This window comes from Phaseolus vulgaris, chromosome 6, assembly GCF_051622355.1.
Source record: "Phaseolus vulgaris cultivar YP4 chromosome 6, ASM5162235v1, whole genome shotgun sequence".
NCBI classification, from domain to species: Eukaryota; Viridiplantae; Streptophyta; class Magnoliopsida; order Fabales; family Fabaceae; genus Phaseolus; species Phaseolus vulgaris.
The window spans coordinates 27,898,633-27,915,065 of NC_143503.1; the positions used below are offsets into that span (position 1 = coordinate 27,898,633).

General features: G+C 33.2%; 3 protein-coding genes across 5 annotated transcripts; 2 read left to right on the forward strand and 1 right to left on the reverse strand.

Moving 5' to 3' along the window:
• The first annotated feature begins 1,442 nt into the window (after positions 1–1,442).
• LOC137831820 (protein PHR1-LIKE 1) lies at positions 1,443–6,130 on the forward strand. Of its 3 annotated transcripts, none has more exons than XM_068639654.2 (8): positions 1,443–2,269; positions 3,126–3,670; positions 4,159–4,303; positions 4,398–4,474; positions 4,565–4,604; positions 5,049–5,106; positions 5,521–5,590; positions 5,690–6,130. In XM_068639654.2, the coding sequence occupies exons 2-8, from the start codon at positions 3,164–3,166 to the stop codon at positions 6,002–6,004; spliced, it is 1,212 nt and encodes a 403-aa protein (XP_068495755.1). In that variant the 5' UTR covers positions 1,443–2,269; positions 3,126–3,163; the 3' UTR covers positions 6,005–6,130. The 3 variants fall into 3 exon arrangements, with proteins under 3 accessions (XP_068495755.1, XP_068495756.1, XP_090159592.1); XM_068639655.2 differs by lacking the exon at positions 1,443–2,269 and adding an exon at positions 2,298–3,035; XM_090303466.1 differs by lacking the exon at positions 1,443–2,269 and adding an exon at positions 2,365–2,515.
• A 2,414-nt stretch (positions 6,131–8,544) lies between these two features.
• Positions 8,545–13,340, forward strand: PEX12 (peroxin-12). The gene is made up of 9 exons (XM_068639657.2): positions 8,545–8,852; positions 8,929–9,068; positions 9,164–9,401; positions 9,618–9,727; positions 10,725–10,799; positions 12,067–12,153; positions 12,436–12,522; positions 12,787–12,924; positions 13,107–13,340. Exons 1-9 carry the CDS (start codon positions 8,639–8,641, stop codon positions 13,176–13,178), a joined length of 1,161 nt encoding a protein of 386 aa, XP_068495758.1. The 5' UTR covers positions 8,545–8,638; the 3' UTR covers positions 13,179–13,340.
• Positions 13,341–13,386: 46 nt separating this feature from the next.
• LOC137831822 (uncharacterized) lies at positions 13,387–15,869 on the reverse strand. Its single transcript, XM_068639656.2, has 4 exons — positions 15,509–15,869; positions 15,328–15,413; positions 14,012–15,242; positions 13,387–13,716 (listed from the first exon to the last, which is right to left on the reverse strand). Exons 1-4 carry the CDS (start codon positions 15,584–15,586, stop codon positions 13,645–13,647), a joined length of 1,467 nt encoding a protein of 488 aa, XP_068495757.2. The 5' UTR covers positions 15,587–15,869; the 3' UTR covers positions 13,387–13,644.
• Between the last annotated feature and the right edge of the window lie 564 nt (positions 15,870–16,433).

A 16,433-nucleotide genomic window follows, 5' to 3' on the forward strand; every position in this document is an offset into this window, starting at 1 on the left:
TTATTAGTTTATAGCGAAGGTTTAAAAATTAATTAATTAACAAGAAAATAACAATAACAAATAAAATGGTTCTTTGTAATTGCAGTAATAACGAGATAATCTTCTACATAAATTAAATATTAAAACATTTCATAGTATATAATAAATTATAAATTTAATTTTATAAATCAATTTTATAAAATTGAATTATACTCAAAGTTAAATTTTTAATAAATATTTAATTAAAATTAATTAACAGATTTATGTCTTTTTTATTAAACTAAAGTATGACTAGAGGTCATTGCTGATGAAACAAAAAAAATATGAGTAGAGGGATAAAATTAAAACCATTAAACAATTTTTTTATTCTGATATTTTTTACATATAATTTAAATTTGATTTTTGGGAGTAAAATAAACATTTTAAATATTATTTCTGTTTTGCTTATTTAGTTTATGATAACTGTTTCAATGGAAGACTTATTTCATGTAATTAAATTTTAAATTTGAATATGAAAATGATATGCTTGTGTATGTACATGCGATTTTTTCATTAATATCAGTCTCTATCTTTTACTATGCCATATTTATATTCATTTTCCATTCTATTCCTTTCTCTCTTTCTCTCCATGTGTCAATTAACATTATACATTCACTGCACCTGGACTGCAGGGAATAAATAAAAATTGCATCCAATGTTTGGAAAAACAATCACCCTTTGGTGCCACCAAGACTTGTTATCTTCTTTTTCTGTCCAAGTTTGAAATTTGAGAATATTTGTTAATTCCTATTCTTTGCAACACAATTATAATTATTACAGTATCTCTTCAATTCAATCTCCATAAAACTAAGGTGGGGAAAAAGAGAAGGAAATAAATAGTAGAAAATTACAGTGTTTTGATGTAGGAAAAATGAGTGAAAAATGAATATATTTAAATAAAATATTATAGATGATATGATTGATGTGATTGAAAAAAATTAAAAAAATGTGTTGTGTTATTTATAAATTATTCAAAATTTATGAAGAATTTTAATTAAAATAAAAATAAATGTTTAAATTAATGTAATTTGCAATCTTAATTAGTATAAGTCTCAATCGATTATGCATCAACGTAATAAATTAAGGTTTATATGTTAATTATTAAGTGCACAAATTTAATTATTACGAAAATTGTCTAACCCATTATAAAAATAATAAAAAAATCAATTAAAGTAAGGAGATTAATTAATTATAAACTCAAATGTAATTATTATACCTATTGGTTTCATATTTTTATAACACAACTTTCTCTTTTGAAAAATAGTTTTTTACACTGACAATACACTTTATTTTTGAATTCATGCATTTATAATTTTTCAATATTTTCTAAATCATCATGTGACCTCATTTGTAACAAATTAAGGAAAGTGTTCTTAATATGTTATAACTTTCACCAAATTCTTAAAAAACATCCATCCACATTCATTTTTAATTTCCCATAAAAGAAGATAGTCATGATTCACCTTTCTTAGCCAACCATTCAAAAGTAGATGTTCTCATTTGAGAGAGAGCCTACTCCCCCTCTTTCCTCCCTTTACATTCTACACAAATTGATCTCAAATTCTCTATACTATACTAGTAAAGTGTTTAACCTTTCTCAGCATCCAAATCCTTTTATCTAGTGAAGCAACTCCATCATAGGAGAGCAAGTTGTTGGGAGAAGAAAGTGGCACCATGAACTTGCCAAAAGGAATTAGAAAGTGACATCATGTGGATTGACCATTTTGGACACTCACTTCACACCCAACAACATCAGCAGCCTTTCGTCTTCATCAGCAGCCAACACCAACACCACCATGCACTTTACTTTACCCTTTTTTTTATATTTTCCATTTTCCATTTCATTATTTCCTTTGTGTTATCAAAGTCAACAACTTGCAAATGCAACCAAAACAAAACAAACCCAATCACAATAAATGGTCTAAAATCTGACGGCCCAGAACCAACCTGTCCCCACGTGTTCGAGCCGCAGGATGTTTTTTTTTGGGTTCAGTTGTTCTTACCATAATCATGACAAGTAGAATCAGAAGCAAGAGCCTTGAACGGACAGAGTTTGGATTCTAAGATTGTTTGTTTGAGTTAAACACGACAAACTCAAACACGTGTGCATTACATTTCTTTCCCCCTCCTCCTCTTCTTCTCTATCTCTCTCTTACCCTCCGTTTTGTAGTTGGATTCCTCAGCGGTTCAGATTCCGTTCTGATTTTTCCCAATTCCAAAATCATCACTCATCGTCGTCATCCCTTTAAAGGTAAGCTTTTCGGCTGCGCCGTTTTTTTGTTCCATTCGCGCACTTTCAGTTTTTCTGCCTTTAACCACTCCGTGGCTTGGTTATGTTTTCACATGATTTTCTTTATCTCTTGAGATTCTGTGTGCCTTGTTAATTTTTGTAATTTCAGTTCTTTTTAATGAAATTCTTTGAATCTGGGCACTTTGATGGGTTGAATTGGGTGGTCTCAACGAAGGGTTATGGGCTGCAAAAGAGGCATCTTGCGTGGTGGGTTCGTTTTCTTTATTTTGTGGTTGTAAAGAGGGTGGCGTGGCCGTTCTGGTGTTTCTGTGTCACGGACTTCGACACCTGTAATGCTTTTAACTAACTGCGAATTTCGATTTGAAGACCCCTTAAAAACTCTTTTCTTCAAGCCTCCCTTCTGCCAAAGCTGATGCTTGAACTGCACTTGTTTTTTAATGGCTTAGTGTTAAATTTCAGCAGCTTCAAGGCTAAACCAATATACATACTGTGTTAAAGTGCTGCAGATTTTCCTTTTGTACTCTACATAAGTTGTAGATACTGTGAATCAAATTACGTTTTTTCTGAGCTTGTATTTACTGGCTTATTATTTTCTTCAAAATATTTTGTCTTTCTTTGGATAATGTCCTGGAAAATTGTGATGTGTTTGGGTATTGGATAACCCTGTTGTAGTACTTCTGTCTGTGTGTTCTAGTGCTTTTATGACTTCAGCTACTTACTTCTCAGAGGATTAAGCTGAAATTCTTGACCTGTGAGATATGAAAAGGCATAAAGACATTAGCTTACCAAATTACTGTATTTTTATTATTAGAGGTTGATTAGCTAACATACAACTTGTTTTTTATGTTGAAATCAGGACTTACAAAACTGATTCACTTGGGAGACTCGAGAGCTATGTCTTCATCTTCTCGTGTTCTTCCCACTCCCCTTGAAAACAAGTATATGAAACCCCCAGATTCTTGTCATCTTTCACCTGCCAGTGATCTGGCTGCGAATTCTGTCTCATCAAATTCAGTCAGAAGTGCTGCGAATCCTGATGGCACCCTTTTTTCCTATGCTTCACAGCATGATAAGCAATATGAAGATCCCCCCTTTGTTCCTCAGACATTGGGTGACAATGTGTCTTCTGAAATACACTCAACAACATTCATTTCTCACCCTCATGAAAACGAAGATATTACCTGGGGACCAGATCCATTTCAGGATATTATTGGGTTTCCTGAAAATATTTCTGCCCAGCATGATCAGGTGGTAGAGAATGGCTGTTACATAAATGATGATAATGTCAAAAGAACCGATTTTGGGGAGTGGGTTGATCAGTTAATGTCAATTGATGATTCTCTTCACCCAAACTGGAGTCAGCTTCTTGGTGATGACAATGTAGCAGAACCAAAACCAAAGGTATGTTTCTCAAGCTGATTTTGCAAATACCTGTCACATATCTGTGAAATTACTAGGACGAGTATGTGGCATCTCATTTTTGGTTGCTTCTTTATAGTCTATGGGTCATGACTTTTGTACGTGAATGAACTAGTCACTGATGCATATGAAAATTAAGTTAATCTTGATTTTTTTATCTTGTTATAACAAGTGACTAAATGATCTCCATAAATGTCCATGAGTTTCCCCTTCCTTCGCCTTTCTGCATGGAGATTATTGTGGAGCATTTAGGTGATCAGTTCATCACCTTGTACATCTGAATTTGTGTATACAGTTCATTCCCTCTTCTCTTCTATGATGTGTATATGGGATTCTTAACAGTTTGAACTCTATTTTTATCATGCACCTTAACCTCTTCGTTCTATAGTTTCTCTTATTTGTAGATTGATTTATTTATTACTGTAAAAGCTGCTGAAACATATCCTACTCCATTAATGCATGCATTTCAGGTTCCTCAGCTGCTTGATATACCATCTGGAGAAGTTGTTGGCAATTCAGCAGCAACCACACCACAGACTAAGACTAGAATGCGTTGGACTCCAGAACTTCACGAGGCCTTTGTGGAAGCAGTCAATCAACTTGGTGGTAGTGAGAGTATGTTTGCGTCCATAATCTCATTCTTTTTAACCTTCTTCTTCTCTCTTGAGTGTTTCTTGTTATCTCATGATGTTAATTACTTAACACTCAGGGGCTACTCCGAAGGGTGTGTTGAATGTAATGAAAGTTGATGGCCTTACCATCTATCATGTAAAAAGCCACTTGCAGGTACAACTTTGATTTATCATCCTCTTAAATAGCTTGTAGGTGTAAGTCAATTTATTTAATCTAATGTTTTCCAAATATTTTTAATTTCAGAAGTATAGAACTGCCAGATACAAACCAGAGCCATCCGAAGGTATGCTAAAGTGTAATTAGGAATTATATTGTGCCTATAACCTGGTTTCAAGTAAGATGTTCTTCTGTTTGGAATATGAAATGCTTTTTTATATGAATCATTCTTATTCAAACTTCCTTAACCCATTTGCTTTCAGAGAGACAGAATAGGAAGGAAAGAACATTTAAAAGAAATGGGAATTTCTCTTGATTGTTGGAGGAGAATGAAAATTTTAAAAGTTCAAAATTTTCTCTCCTCATTTTAAAGTTCAATTTTTTTTCTCGTTTTCTCCCATCCAAACAAATAGAAAGTGTAGATGGTCATTTTCTCTGCCATTCTCCTGACTTTGTTCAGTACCGTGTCTTTAGGTCACATTGCAATCATTATAAGCACACAGAAAGTCCCTTTTTATTGTTTGACAAAAGAGAGTAAGGGTGTGAATGAGCTGCTTTTCTATGCATGCAGGAACGTCTGAGAAAAAGGCGACTCCAATAGAAGAAATGAAATCTCTAGACTTAAAAACGTGAGTTCTCTCTCTCTCCTTCTCTGTGCATCAGCATGCATGTTAGTTATTAGAGAATGTAACATTTTCTCAGTTTAACTCTCCTCTGATTATTATGTAATTTAATTTGAGATTCTTGGAGATCCCACATCAACTAAAAAGACATTTTATAATATATAAGTTGGTAGAAATTTCATCTTCTAAAGTTTTATAAGGTTAAATTAGGTTTAAAGTGTACTTCTTAATATAATATCATAATCATTTAAAATTTATGGTCTCGGCATGAGGGAAGTTATATAAGTGAGTGCAACCTCATATGTTGTTATTGTTATGCTACCATTTTCATGTCATATATGAACAAAATGGTTTTTAAGATTCCTTTCTCTATCTTAGAATGATCAACAATGATCAGAAACATACTCTGGTTTTTTGCAGGAGTAAAGGGATCACTGAAGCATTACGATTGCAGATGGAACTCCAGAAGCGACTTCACGAGCAACTTGAGGTTGTTAAGTTATTAGTACTTGAGATTCACTTGAGGGGTGTTAGTGGTGTTTAGTTTCTCTTTCTTTCTGACACTGTAACTGTTGTGTTGTGTATGCAGATCCAAAGAAAGTTGCAGATTCAAATTGAAGACCAAGGAAAACGTCTTCAGATGATGTTTGAGAAACAAAGAGAGATGGGTGACAAGAAGGTTAATGGCTCCTCCGATGAGGCTGCCACGGCCACCCCTGCCGCTCCATCAGACAGTGTGCTTCCTTCTTCTCCTCCAGTAGAAACCTCAAATGAGGGACGTGAGAAAAGCATGGAAGAAGAGAAGGAAGAAAGCACAAAGCAAAAGGCAAGGGAAGGTGAAGAAGTAATAAATGAAGATGAAGATGAAGTTGCACCAGCTACAAAGAGGGTGAAAAGTTCATAACAGTAGGATTGTTTATGTAGAGATAATAATTGGGATATAATTCATTGCCTCGATTTGTTAAATATTCTTGAACTTGTTTGGACTCCATGGAAGCTGTAGAAATATTATTGGATCTAGGGATGTTTCGACTTTCTTATCGTTTTCTTTTTCCTTTCAAAATATCTCATAAATAGTGTTAACTAGTACGTTGACCCGTGAATTTTTTTAATATTTTATATTTAAATATTAATATTAAAAATAATAAATTTATTTAGATATATATAAATTATTAAGTTGATGAAATGAAATTAAATATATGGCAATAGTATAAGTTTACCTACTTTTAGTATATTAATGAATTTAATATAATATAATATAAATAATTAAAAATTTATGATTATATTTTTGTCATAATAAATACATTACAATATCAATACAATAAAATAATTTGAACAAATACATTATTATATAAATAATTATCTAATACTATGTCTCTTTACGTATTTATGGTAAAGTCCTCTTCATCAAGCTCATGCTATCTTCCTACTCTAATTTAATCTGCAAAAAAAAAACTCTCCAAAAAATCTTTGTAATTAAAAAATAGAATTCAGTAGATTATACCAAGTAAAATTATTACAAAAAACTATCGGTAAATGTGTGTTTCTCCCATAAACAAATTGTAGACAAAATCATATTAAATTATGAATTCACCTTTTATGATATAAATTAAATTAAAGTGTAATGTAATATAATACAAATAAAACATAATGAAATATAAATACAATGAAATACTATTATATAAATAACTAAAGATCTTAAAAACCATACAACAATAATAAACAGGTTTCTAGATAAAAAAAAAAACAACAATTAATACTTGAATGACTAATTAATAATAAACAATATACAAAGAATAAAACGAATATAAACATTCTCTAATATTAACACAAAATATATATAATAAAAAATATGATAAAGATTTTTATGATTTTAATATACTGGCAATTGTTATAGCGTTAAACATATGTAATAATGCCAACATATAGTGAATATAATATAAACATAAAGAGTACCTAACTGTTCAGTTTCTCGTATCACATCCAAAGATAATCTTGTCTCCTTCACGAAAAGAATGAAGACTACAAAAATTCTTCCACCCTTTGCCAAGTTTAATCCGTCTAGGAGGAGGCTTCCCTTTCAAGACCTTGCATTCCACATCCATTAGTAGACCATGCAGAGTAACCTTATTGAATCTCCCTTGTCGAATATATTGTGAAAATTTAGCAGGAAGATCCTACAACAATATCAAAATAATAAGAAAATAGAAATGAAGTAGAATATAATACAGAACATTTTTAAATAAATCAATTTTATACTAACCATATAACTGAGTTTGATACTTAATCGAAACAACTTTATGAAAAAATGATCAAAGGGACCAATGCTTAAAGGTTCGTTCCCTTCAATTTCTTTCAAATAACGATTTATTCCACTATGAGGGACGTCATCCATATAAACAGTTATGGAAGACGTTGTGACCCACATAACGGAATAAAATGTAGTTATCATATATGAAACCATAAAAATCAAACAAATTAAACCATCCACTCAATATTTCCGGCGACAATAAATTTTCATTATATTTCACTATATGAACGTTTCCTTCTGAATCAGTCAAGGTCCACTCCTTTCCCAGTTCTTTTTGAAACTCGATGGCGAAAGCCCGATCTACATAACCAAGCTATTGTTTATGAAATAAAGAAAAAAAAAATGTCAGCAAATGAAGAAAATGTTGAAAAGAAGAAATTTTGGAAAAAAAATATAAATATACATACTTCACCACGGCTATTCATGCACCAAAAGACTCGTCTTGTTTGAAGTCTAATGATTTCTTCAGCATTGGGCGCCATTAAATGAGTAATGGAGAAAACACCAAGAACTCAGTAGGAGAGAAAAAAAATAATAGAGAAACCATCATAAAGAAAGTAGTAGAGCACCAGAAAGAAAGTAGCAGAGAATGATATTTTATAGAAGATTTAAGTAAAAATGAGTACGGTTGTTAATAATAAAAAGCACCACAATATTATGACATTTGGTTTGTCTAGTGTCTCTTTCATTTCAAATACATCATTAATTAATTAATAATCATTTAATAATATTAAAAAATAACAATTAAACTGAATTATAACACTCATACTACAATATAATAATAGAGAATACGTAATTATATAAATAAACAATGAAATTAAAATGATATTTAAGTCAATTTAACAAATAAAAATATGTAATATTTTGTATTATTAATAAATTCAAATTATCATAACAAATTTAGGTTATATTTTTCATGTAGGAGCACAGCAAACGATGGTTATTCATATAAACTAAATGTTAATGATGAACAAAATTATCTAAAAATACTCAACAAAATACTGAGATTTTATTTTGGTAAAAAAAAGGAAGAAGAGTTTAATTTTAATATATTATGATTATGGTCAATTAATTAATTTTTTTAATTGTATTTCAAAATTATTATTATAAAAAGTAATTATATTTTTACAATTAACAAATAACGGGTAAACAAAGAAAAGAGAGAGCAGATAAATGGGAAGGAGGTGGGCATGGCGGTGGCTGGTGTGGCGGGATTGAAAGAGAGAGATGTTGTTCCAGGTGGGCGGGCAAGGCAGCCGCCCCACCTTCTTCGAGATGGCGGCGGCTCAGCAGCTTCCGGCAAGTCTCCGCGGCGCTCTCACTTACTCCATCGGCGTCTTGGCCTTACGCAGACCCTTCCTTCACAAGCTCCTAGACTTCGAAGACGAATCCTTCGCCTTACTCATGCTCGTACTCGAATCTCACACTTTACGAACCACAGGTACACCCAAAACCACACTCTCCATCATGCATAGCACCAATTACTCCTGCTCATTCCTCTTATTTCCTCATTCTAGATGCTTCTTTTTCGGAATCTCTGTACGGTCTTCGAAGAAGACCGGCCAATATCACCGCCAAGATTGACGATTCAGCTTCTGCCACCGGCGGTGGAGGCAGCTTGCGGAGACGCCAGAGGATTCTTTCCGTTGTTTTTTTGGTACTGTTGTTGTGCTCCTTATGTTATGTTATCGTGTAACCCTAATTGCTGCTTCTTAATTTCCTCCGTTGTGACCGATTACTGCGTTGGAACAGGTTGTGTTGCCGTATTTGAAATCTAAGTTGCATTCAATCTACAACCGAGAGAGGGACGCGAGGCTTCAAGCCACTCTATGGGGAGATGAAAACGGACGATATGATGATAGCGGAGGAGATTATTCTCCAGTTTCAACGCCAACCTCTGACGCCGGTGCCTCCGTTACAATGCGTATCACTAAAAGAGTTCAGAAAATTGTAGGGTTTTGCTACCCGTGGTTACACGCTAGTACTGAGGGTATCATAAATACAAGTTGATAAGAGTTAGCATTTGTGTATCCTGATTTTTTTTTTCCAAATACTTGTCTATTCGGATAAACACAAATCGACTCGATTTTAAGAATTCGAATAATTTTTTTATTCAAGGATATGCATTCGTTCTATCTGTAACGACAAACTATTCTCTAGAGTTTGAATATCTTTCAGTGTCTAATGTAGGATCTTTGCAATGCAGGTTTGCAATTTGCTTACCAGATGTTATACTTGTTGGATGCTACTGGATACTACTCGCTAGCGCTGCACGCACTTGGGATTCATGTCTGTCGTGCTACTGGACAAGAGCTGGTAGTTATGAATTAGGATATTATTACATTTAGAAAAATCTTCATTATTTTGTGTTGTTTGAAAAAGAAAATATAATTACCGGTGCATGTTTCATGTGACAAAGATTTACTCTTTTACAACTGACTGTTTTCTAGTGAACTACAATTTTAGTCCCTGAAAATTGTGTAGTGTTGTCATAATAATCCTGAAATTGAGAAAATGTAAAATAAATCCTTGAAATTGAAACTACTGTCACTTTAGTCCCTCACATGTCCAACTTAAAATCATGATCATCCTTAGGTTTTATAACTTATTAATATCATTTTAGTCCCCAATGGAATTGTAGCTCATTTCACAAAGGGACTAAAAGGAATACAATTTACAGTTTCAGGGATACTAGAAACTAAGTTAATATGAGGAACTGAAATGAGAGGACTAATTTGACTATTTACTCGATTTTTTTTTCTTCTGCACGGGAACACTATCAATATTCTCAAGGTTGCCATATATTAGCAGCCTCCTTGTTCCCAAAATGTAATTGAGTCAAATAATAACTTTTCCAGCGTTCCTGAGTTGTCAACATATAAAATTATTTTTATACCATGGTGTTTGTTAAGTGCTGTTGTGTTATAGGTTTCATGTTTGTTTGCTTGTGGGTGCATGTTATAGTGGCTGATGAGTAGAATTATGGAAGAAAATCATTTATGGGCATAAATTGGTTAGTGCATGATCCTTCCAAGAATATCAAATCTTGTTTCAAATGTGATGAGCGTCTGCACCATCAATCTGTCATGTACCTATGTTCTACTTTATGCTAATTGTGTTTGAGAAAACATATACTATTCTATTATTTGCATTCTTCGTTATATTAGACTCAAATAAGTTATTCAACGTAACAATTTGTGAGTTGCTTTACAGCTTAATAATTCTCTAATTGTTTGGTTAACACCAGAAAGTAAATTTGACATTTCTGTTTATATGATTGATTTTTCTATTCTCTCCTTTCGTGTCAAGATAGATGGATATGTCTTCTAGAATTTCGAAGATGCGTAATCGTGAACGTGAGAGACTTCGTGGCCCTCAATGGTTGAAGGTATGCGATTTTGTTATCAGTATGATGACTTTATCTTTCCCTGACTTTCCATGAATTAAGAAACTGAAGTAGTTAATACTCTTATACTTTATTGACGTTGTCCATGGCTTTCTATCTTTTCATAATGAACTGAATCCCTTGTGTGTATTGCCCACACAGGGTTATGCATTTATAAATAAGAAATACAAAGATATGGGTCTAAGCCAGTTACATCAAACAATTTTCAATTTTTTTTTTCTCTTTTTGTTTTGGGGCTGGTCAAATATTTGATTTTCACACCCAGACATAGTTCAATTTATAAATCAATGTATAAGGTTTTGTGAGTATGTTTCTGGAAAATAAATTGTCACTGTATTTTTTTGTACAAATTATTTTGCCATCATTCAATTCATGGGTTCTTTGCACTTGTTTCTTTGGTGAATTATTTTCTAAATTCTAATTCTGACGGAGTTTATCCTACTATCACCACTTTTTTAGGTAAATTTTTTTTTGCTTCCTATCTGATTTTTGTTTGACAAAATATCCTTTCCTTTCTCATTACTCTTATTGAAGTTGGATTGCTTACTTAAATTAGTGTATTGAAGAATTTGTAATTCTGGTTTAGAATTTTAAGATGAACTCATATCATTTTGGATCTTTATTTAGACAAAATTAGTAGGCTCTATACTCGACTTTAAATAAGTTATATTCCTTATTAATAAGAGAGATCAAACCAACTACCGATACAGAAAATAGTGTTGGACTGTATTCATCATGTGTACAATTATATAAAGAGAGCACCCCTCATGGTCTCAGTCTATGTAAACAAATATTTTATAAAGTTTAGATTTTTTTTTTCTGAGATCACATCTAACAATTACAGCCAATCCCTCTTACACCAAAAGGTACTTTTTGCTTACCATTTATTGCTTATATTTAAAGGTCTAAAATTATTTTATAATGAGTAATTTTAAGTCAGTTTTAAAGTTCAACAATAAATTTCTCCTTTGACATCATTAAACTATAATATGAATGATGTTCATACAAATAAAATCTTTATAATGTAGTCCAGAAAAGTCATTGTGAACAACCAATTGAGAAGTAGAACTGCTGCGTTGTACCTGTAGCTTTCAAGTATTGGGTCTGCATTGTGAGAAACTTACTGTGTAATCAAAACCTTTTATGTTAGGTTGTGCAGGATAAAATGATTAAACGCTCCTTCTGTATGACTATGAATAAATGTTCTGTCTATGCTCCATTTTAATGACATGATATATTCGTATCTCAGACATTGCAAAGAGCATTACTTAGCTGTACGTACACTGTTCTTGATTATGCACAAACCGGTTTGATTGCAGCAGTGTTCTTCTTTAAGGTGAGATGACTATCCATATATATATGTGTGTATTTCGTTTTTCATTGAGTACTAACAATACGCTGAAAGATTAACAAACAATACCATAGCTTGGTAGATTGGCGAGAAGTTTCCAATTCTAGATTTTATCTGTGTCCACCAGTTTGGTATAATTAAATAATTAAATATTGCTACAAACGAGGGTGATCACTATTGGCTCAAGCCTCTTGTTCCATTGCTGGCTGGGTTCCGTGTAAATATGTTTAGCTTTGTATGTATAATTATCAATGTGAAATTATGTAGATGATGGAATGGTGGTACCAATCTGCTGAGGAGAGAATGTCAGCTCCAACAGTATATCCTCCGCCCCCTCCTCCTCCTCCACCAAAGGTGAAGAAGCAAATTTTAAGTGTTAACTAGTTGTTTATATTACCGGAGCCTGAATTATAAATTATTATAGACAAACTGATTACAACTATTTTCAGCTTTCATTTCATTGTAGAGGTTTCTTTTTCACAATTCACTTGAATCATCTAATATGTAGTGTCACACTGTCAGTAATTTTAGAAGTAATAAAAAAATGAGCTGGTTATTGCTGGTTCATTGCCTACTATAATGAACTGTGAGCCTAATATATATGTATAATATAAACAGGTAGGGAAAGATGGGATACCACTACCACCGGACAGGACAATTTGTCCCTTGTGTTCACAGAAGCGTGTAAATCCATCTGTAGTTACAGTTTCGGGGTTTGCCTTCTGCTATGCTTGCATATTTAAATATATTACTCAGGTGAGTGTTCTATCTGATTTTGATGGCTAATTTAAACTATCGGTATCCAAATCACTTTACCATGCATAGAATTGCTCAGAGTGATTCACTCAATCAGCTAAATAACAGTGTTACCTCACCAGCCTCACTTTTTTCTTTTTTTGATCTAATCTAATGCTAGTTTTCGGTTTTCCACATTACAGTATAAGCGCTGCCCAATTACGTTAATGCCTGCAACAGTTGACCAGATCAGGAGACTCTTTCACGATGTCTAGGTCCCAGTTGAGCGGGGTTCTTAGAATTGCAGTTATTTTATTTTTTTGCAAATCTTTTCTTTTGTTGAATACATGGGGACAACTATTGATGCACATGTATGTATATATAACTCGACCCCAGTAATTTTGTGGCGTCATTTTTTTTATCTTTATCTTAGAGTTGTATATACGTCATCATCTCTAAGTGGCTGCTGCCAATACAAAAAAATGCAAATTGAGACAACGTTTTATATTTCTAGACCTGATTTATACTGAATAGTGAAAGTAATAATTGAGACAAAATCTGCGCACAGCAGCAACTGCGAAAGTAAGAATTTCAATTTAGAAAATCTAGGCATCAATTGATCAAAGAACTCAAAACAAGCTACTTAAGCAAAAAAAATGGTTTATGCTTGTCGTTAATATTCTTCCAGGGCTAGAACAAAAATCACGCCGTTGAACCCATTGGACCATTGTCCAAAACTTCTTATACACTAGCGTCAAATGCTCCTAGTAGTCTGGTCTGTAATGCTGTTGAACTCCTCTTTGGTGTTACATCCTGCAATATAAGCAATTCAGATTTGCTCAGCTATAGTTACTATTTGCTTTGAACCAAAGCTATAGTTGATTTAGTTAAGTTCTTGAATAAAACATTAATTATTATATTTGTAGACTAAAATACTTCTATTTTAATGTAGTTTTAAAATTTGACGCTTTAGTATATATAAACAAGGGTAAAATTTGAAAAATCATTTCAAATATCTTGAATTTGTAAAAGAAATATAATTTTAGTACAAAACTAAATTGCTAAAATAACTACAGTTTTAGATTATATATACATATTTCACACTTACCTTTCCTGTGAATCGAAAATCCATGCTCTGTTCTGTGTGAGTCCAGTAGCTTCCAACAGTACCTATGATGGGTGTCTCGTCCGGACTCCGGCTTCTAAACCTTCTTGAAGGTGCAGATAAAGAATACTTCCTGATCTCTTCAACTGTTAATGCTCCTAAAATTGGCCTATCCTCGTGACTCCACGGTGAACCTCTTCTTCCTTTTGGTGTCTGTTCTCCCACAGAACTGGTACTGTTAATGGAAACAGGCGTGGTTTCCGATTCAACCAACCAGCTCGAGAGGCTGGTGTCTACCCCAATTTCTTGCCTTCTTTTGTTGTCACTGAACATCCTAGCCTTGGGATTTGACAGCTTCAAAGTAGGCTCTGGACTAACGGGTTTGTTAGCATCTTGCACTACCAAGTTGATGTTTTCTTTATCCATCTTCAGTGGATGCTCTTCTGTTGCTTTGACTGCCCTCCCTTTGTTAAGATTCTTGATTGGATTCATCACTGAGGAAACATCTGGAATCCTTCCTTGTGCTTCTTTTTGTGTGATGCGGTTTGTAGCGTAGGCTGACACTAGACTGTCAACTTCATTCTCTGCTTCAGCTGATGAAATTCGTATTCTAGAATCGCCAGATAGAGAAAACAAAGATTCCGAAGACTCTTCTTGCACCCATGTTCGGTTAACAACAGCGCTTTCTTCCCCCCTTTCTCTCTTCCCACTGTGAGGATCATCATCTTCAAGCATAGAATCCAAATCACTTGCATCTAAATTAACCTCATCGTATTCGTCAACGGGGCAATTTCTATACCTATACTGTAGGACAGGGTGAGTCGCTTTCCCCTTTTCTCCTTCGTTGTAGTCCAACTTCTCCATTAGTCCCTTGCCAGAATATTCTTCTTCCTTCTCCTTGGATGGATTTTCACTGGTAAATTTTTCAGTTGGACTCAGAACCGGCGACCCAAATGCTAGAGATACCTCTCTTGTGCATACCAGTTGTATTGGACTATTAACTTCAGGCTCAACTGTTTCGGCATCTGAAACTTTTTTTCTAGAACAAACGCACAGAGAGAACAGTGACTCCGAAGACTCTTCCTGATGCAATCTTTCACTGATCTCATCATCTCCTTCATGCCTGATCTCATCCTTCTTCTCATCTATCTGAGGTTCTTCCCCTTCTCTTGACGCCTTCTCCCGCTCCTCCTTGATTTCAACACTGGTACTTAACTGCTCTTCATTTTTTATCCTGAAAGCGTAAACAAAGAGATAACTACACAGGCAATCAAATCAAATAAGATCACAAACAAGTCATAACAAAATGAACAGCTTACTTTGATTCTGCTATGCAATCAATGAGCTCTTCAACAGCAGTCTTCTGCCGTGCAAGAGGTTCAACAGCTCCTTCTCCCACATGGGTCTGTGATAAATTTTAGAGAAACTTCAAACGTTAAGAGATATATGAAGACTGAGAAAAAGAAAGAAAGAAAGAAAGATAGAGCAAAACGAGCTTACTTGTGTGTGAGTTGCATCCTTAGAACGCAATTGGTTGCGACGTTTGGAAGTATGAAAACATGATAGAAAGCAGGTCATGATTAATTAATGAAATTGTGCTGTGTAAAGTGACTTTGTTGGTAAAGAAGAGAGAAGAGTGAGATTGTTGAGGAGGTGTTGTCATGGGAAGGGAGAGGAACAGAGAAAAAGGGATTTTTAGGAACCGAGAGAAACAAACGGTCATGAAAAAGGCTTCAGAATCTCGGAGCGCACCTTTTTCAAATTTGACCGTTAAGATTCAGTCCCACATCACTTTTCGCTCCTAATTCATCACAAATCAAACTCCAATCTACTCCCAAACGTCTGCGTTTCACACAAGTTCACTATTTCAATTTTCAATACCTTAAATAAAAACAATTTAAAGAACTCAATAAATGCTATTCAATATCCTTTAACACTATTAAAATACAATAAAAACGTGTATGTATATAAATATAATAGCATTAAATTCATTTTTATTAAATTTTATAAATATGTATTTCTATTGATAAATAATGAAAATGAAGTAAAAATCATTAATATTGAGAATAACTTTAGCATATTATTTTTAAAATTTAACAAAATTATTCAAATTAATTACTTTTATTTATACGTAAGATTATGTTAAAAGTTAATTACACGGGAGTATTTTATATTGGTTATTTTAATAATATATTTTATATGCTAAATGTTTTAAATTAAATAATAATATATTTTCTGGAAATAACATTGGAGCCACTCAAATTTAACACCATCCTTTAAAACCTTGTTATTTTCAATGATGTGCGTAGTTTTGTTTAGGCTAAGATTCAATTTCAATGCATGTAGTTTTTAATGTACAATTCTAATTCTATAAAATTTAATTTTATATTTAGTCCTTTTAGTTTTTTTTTTTAAATGAAACAAT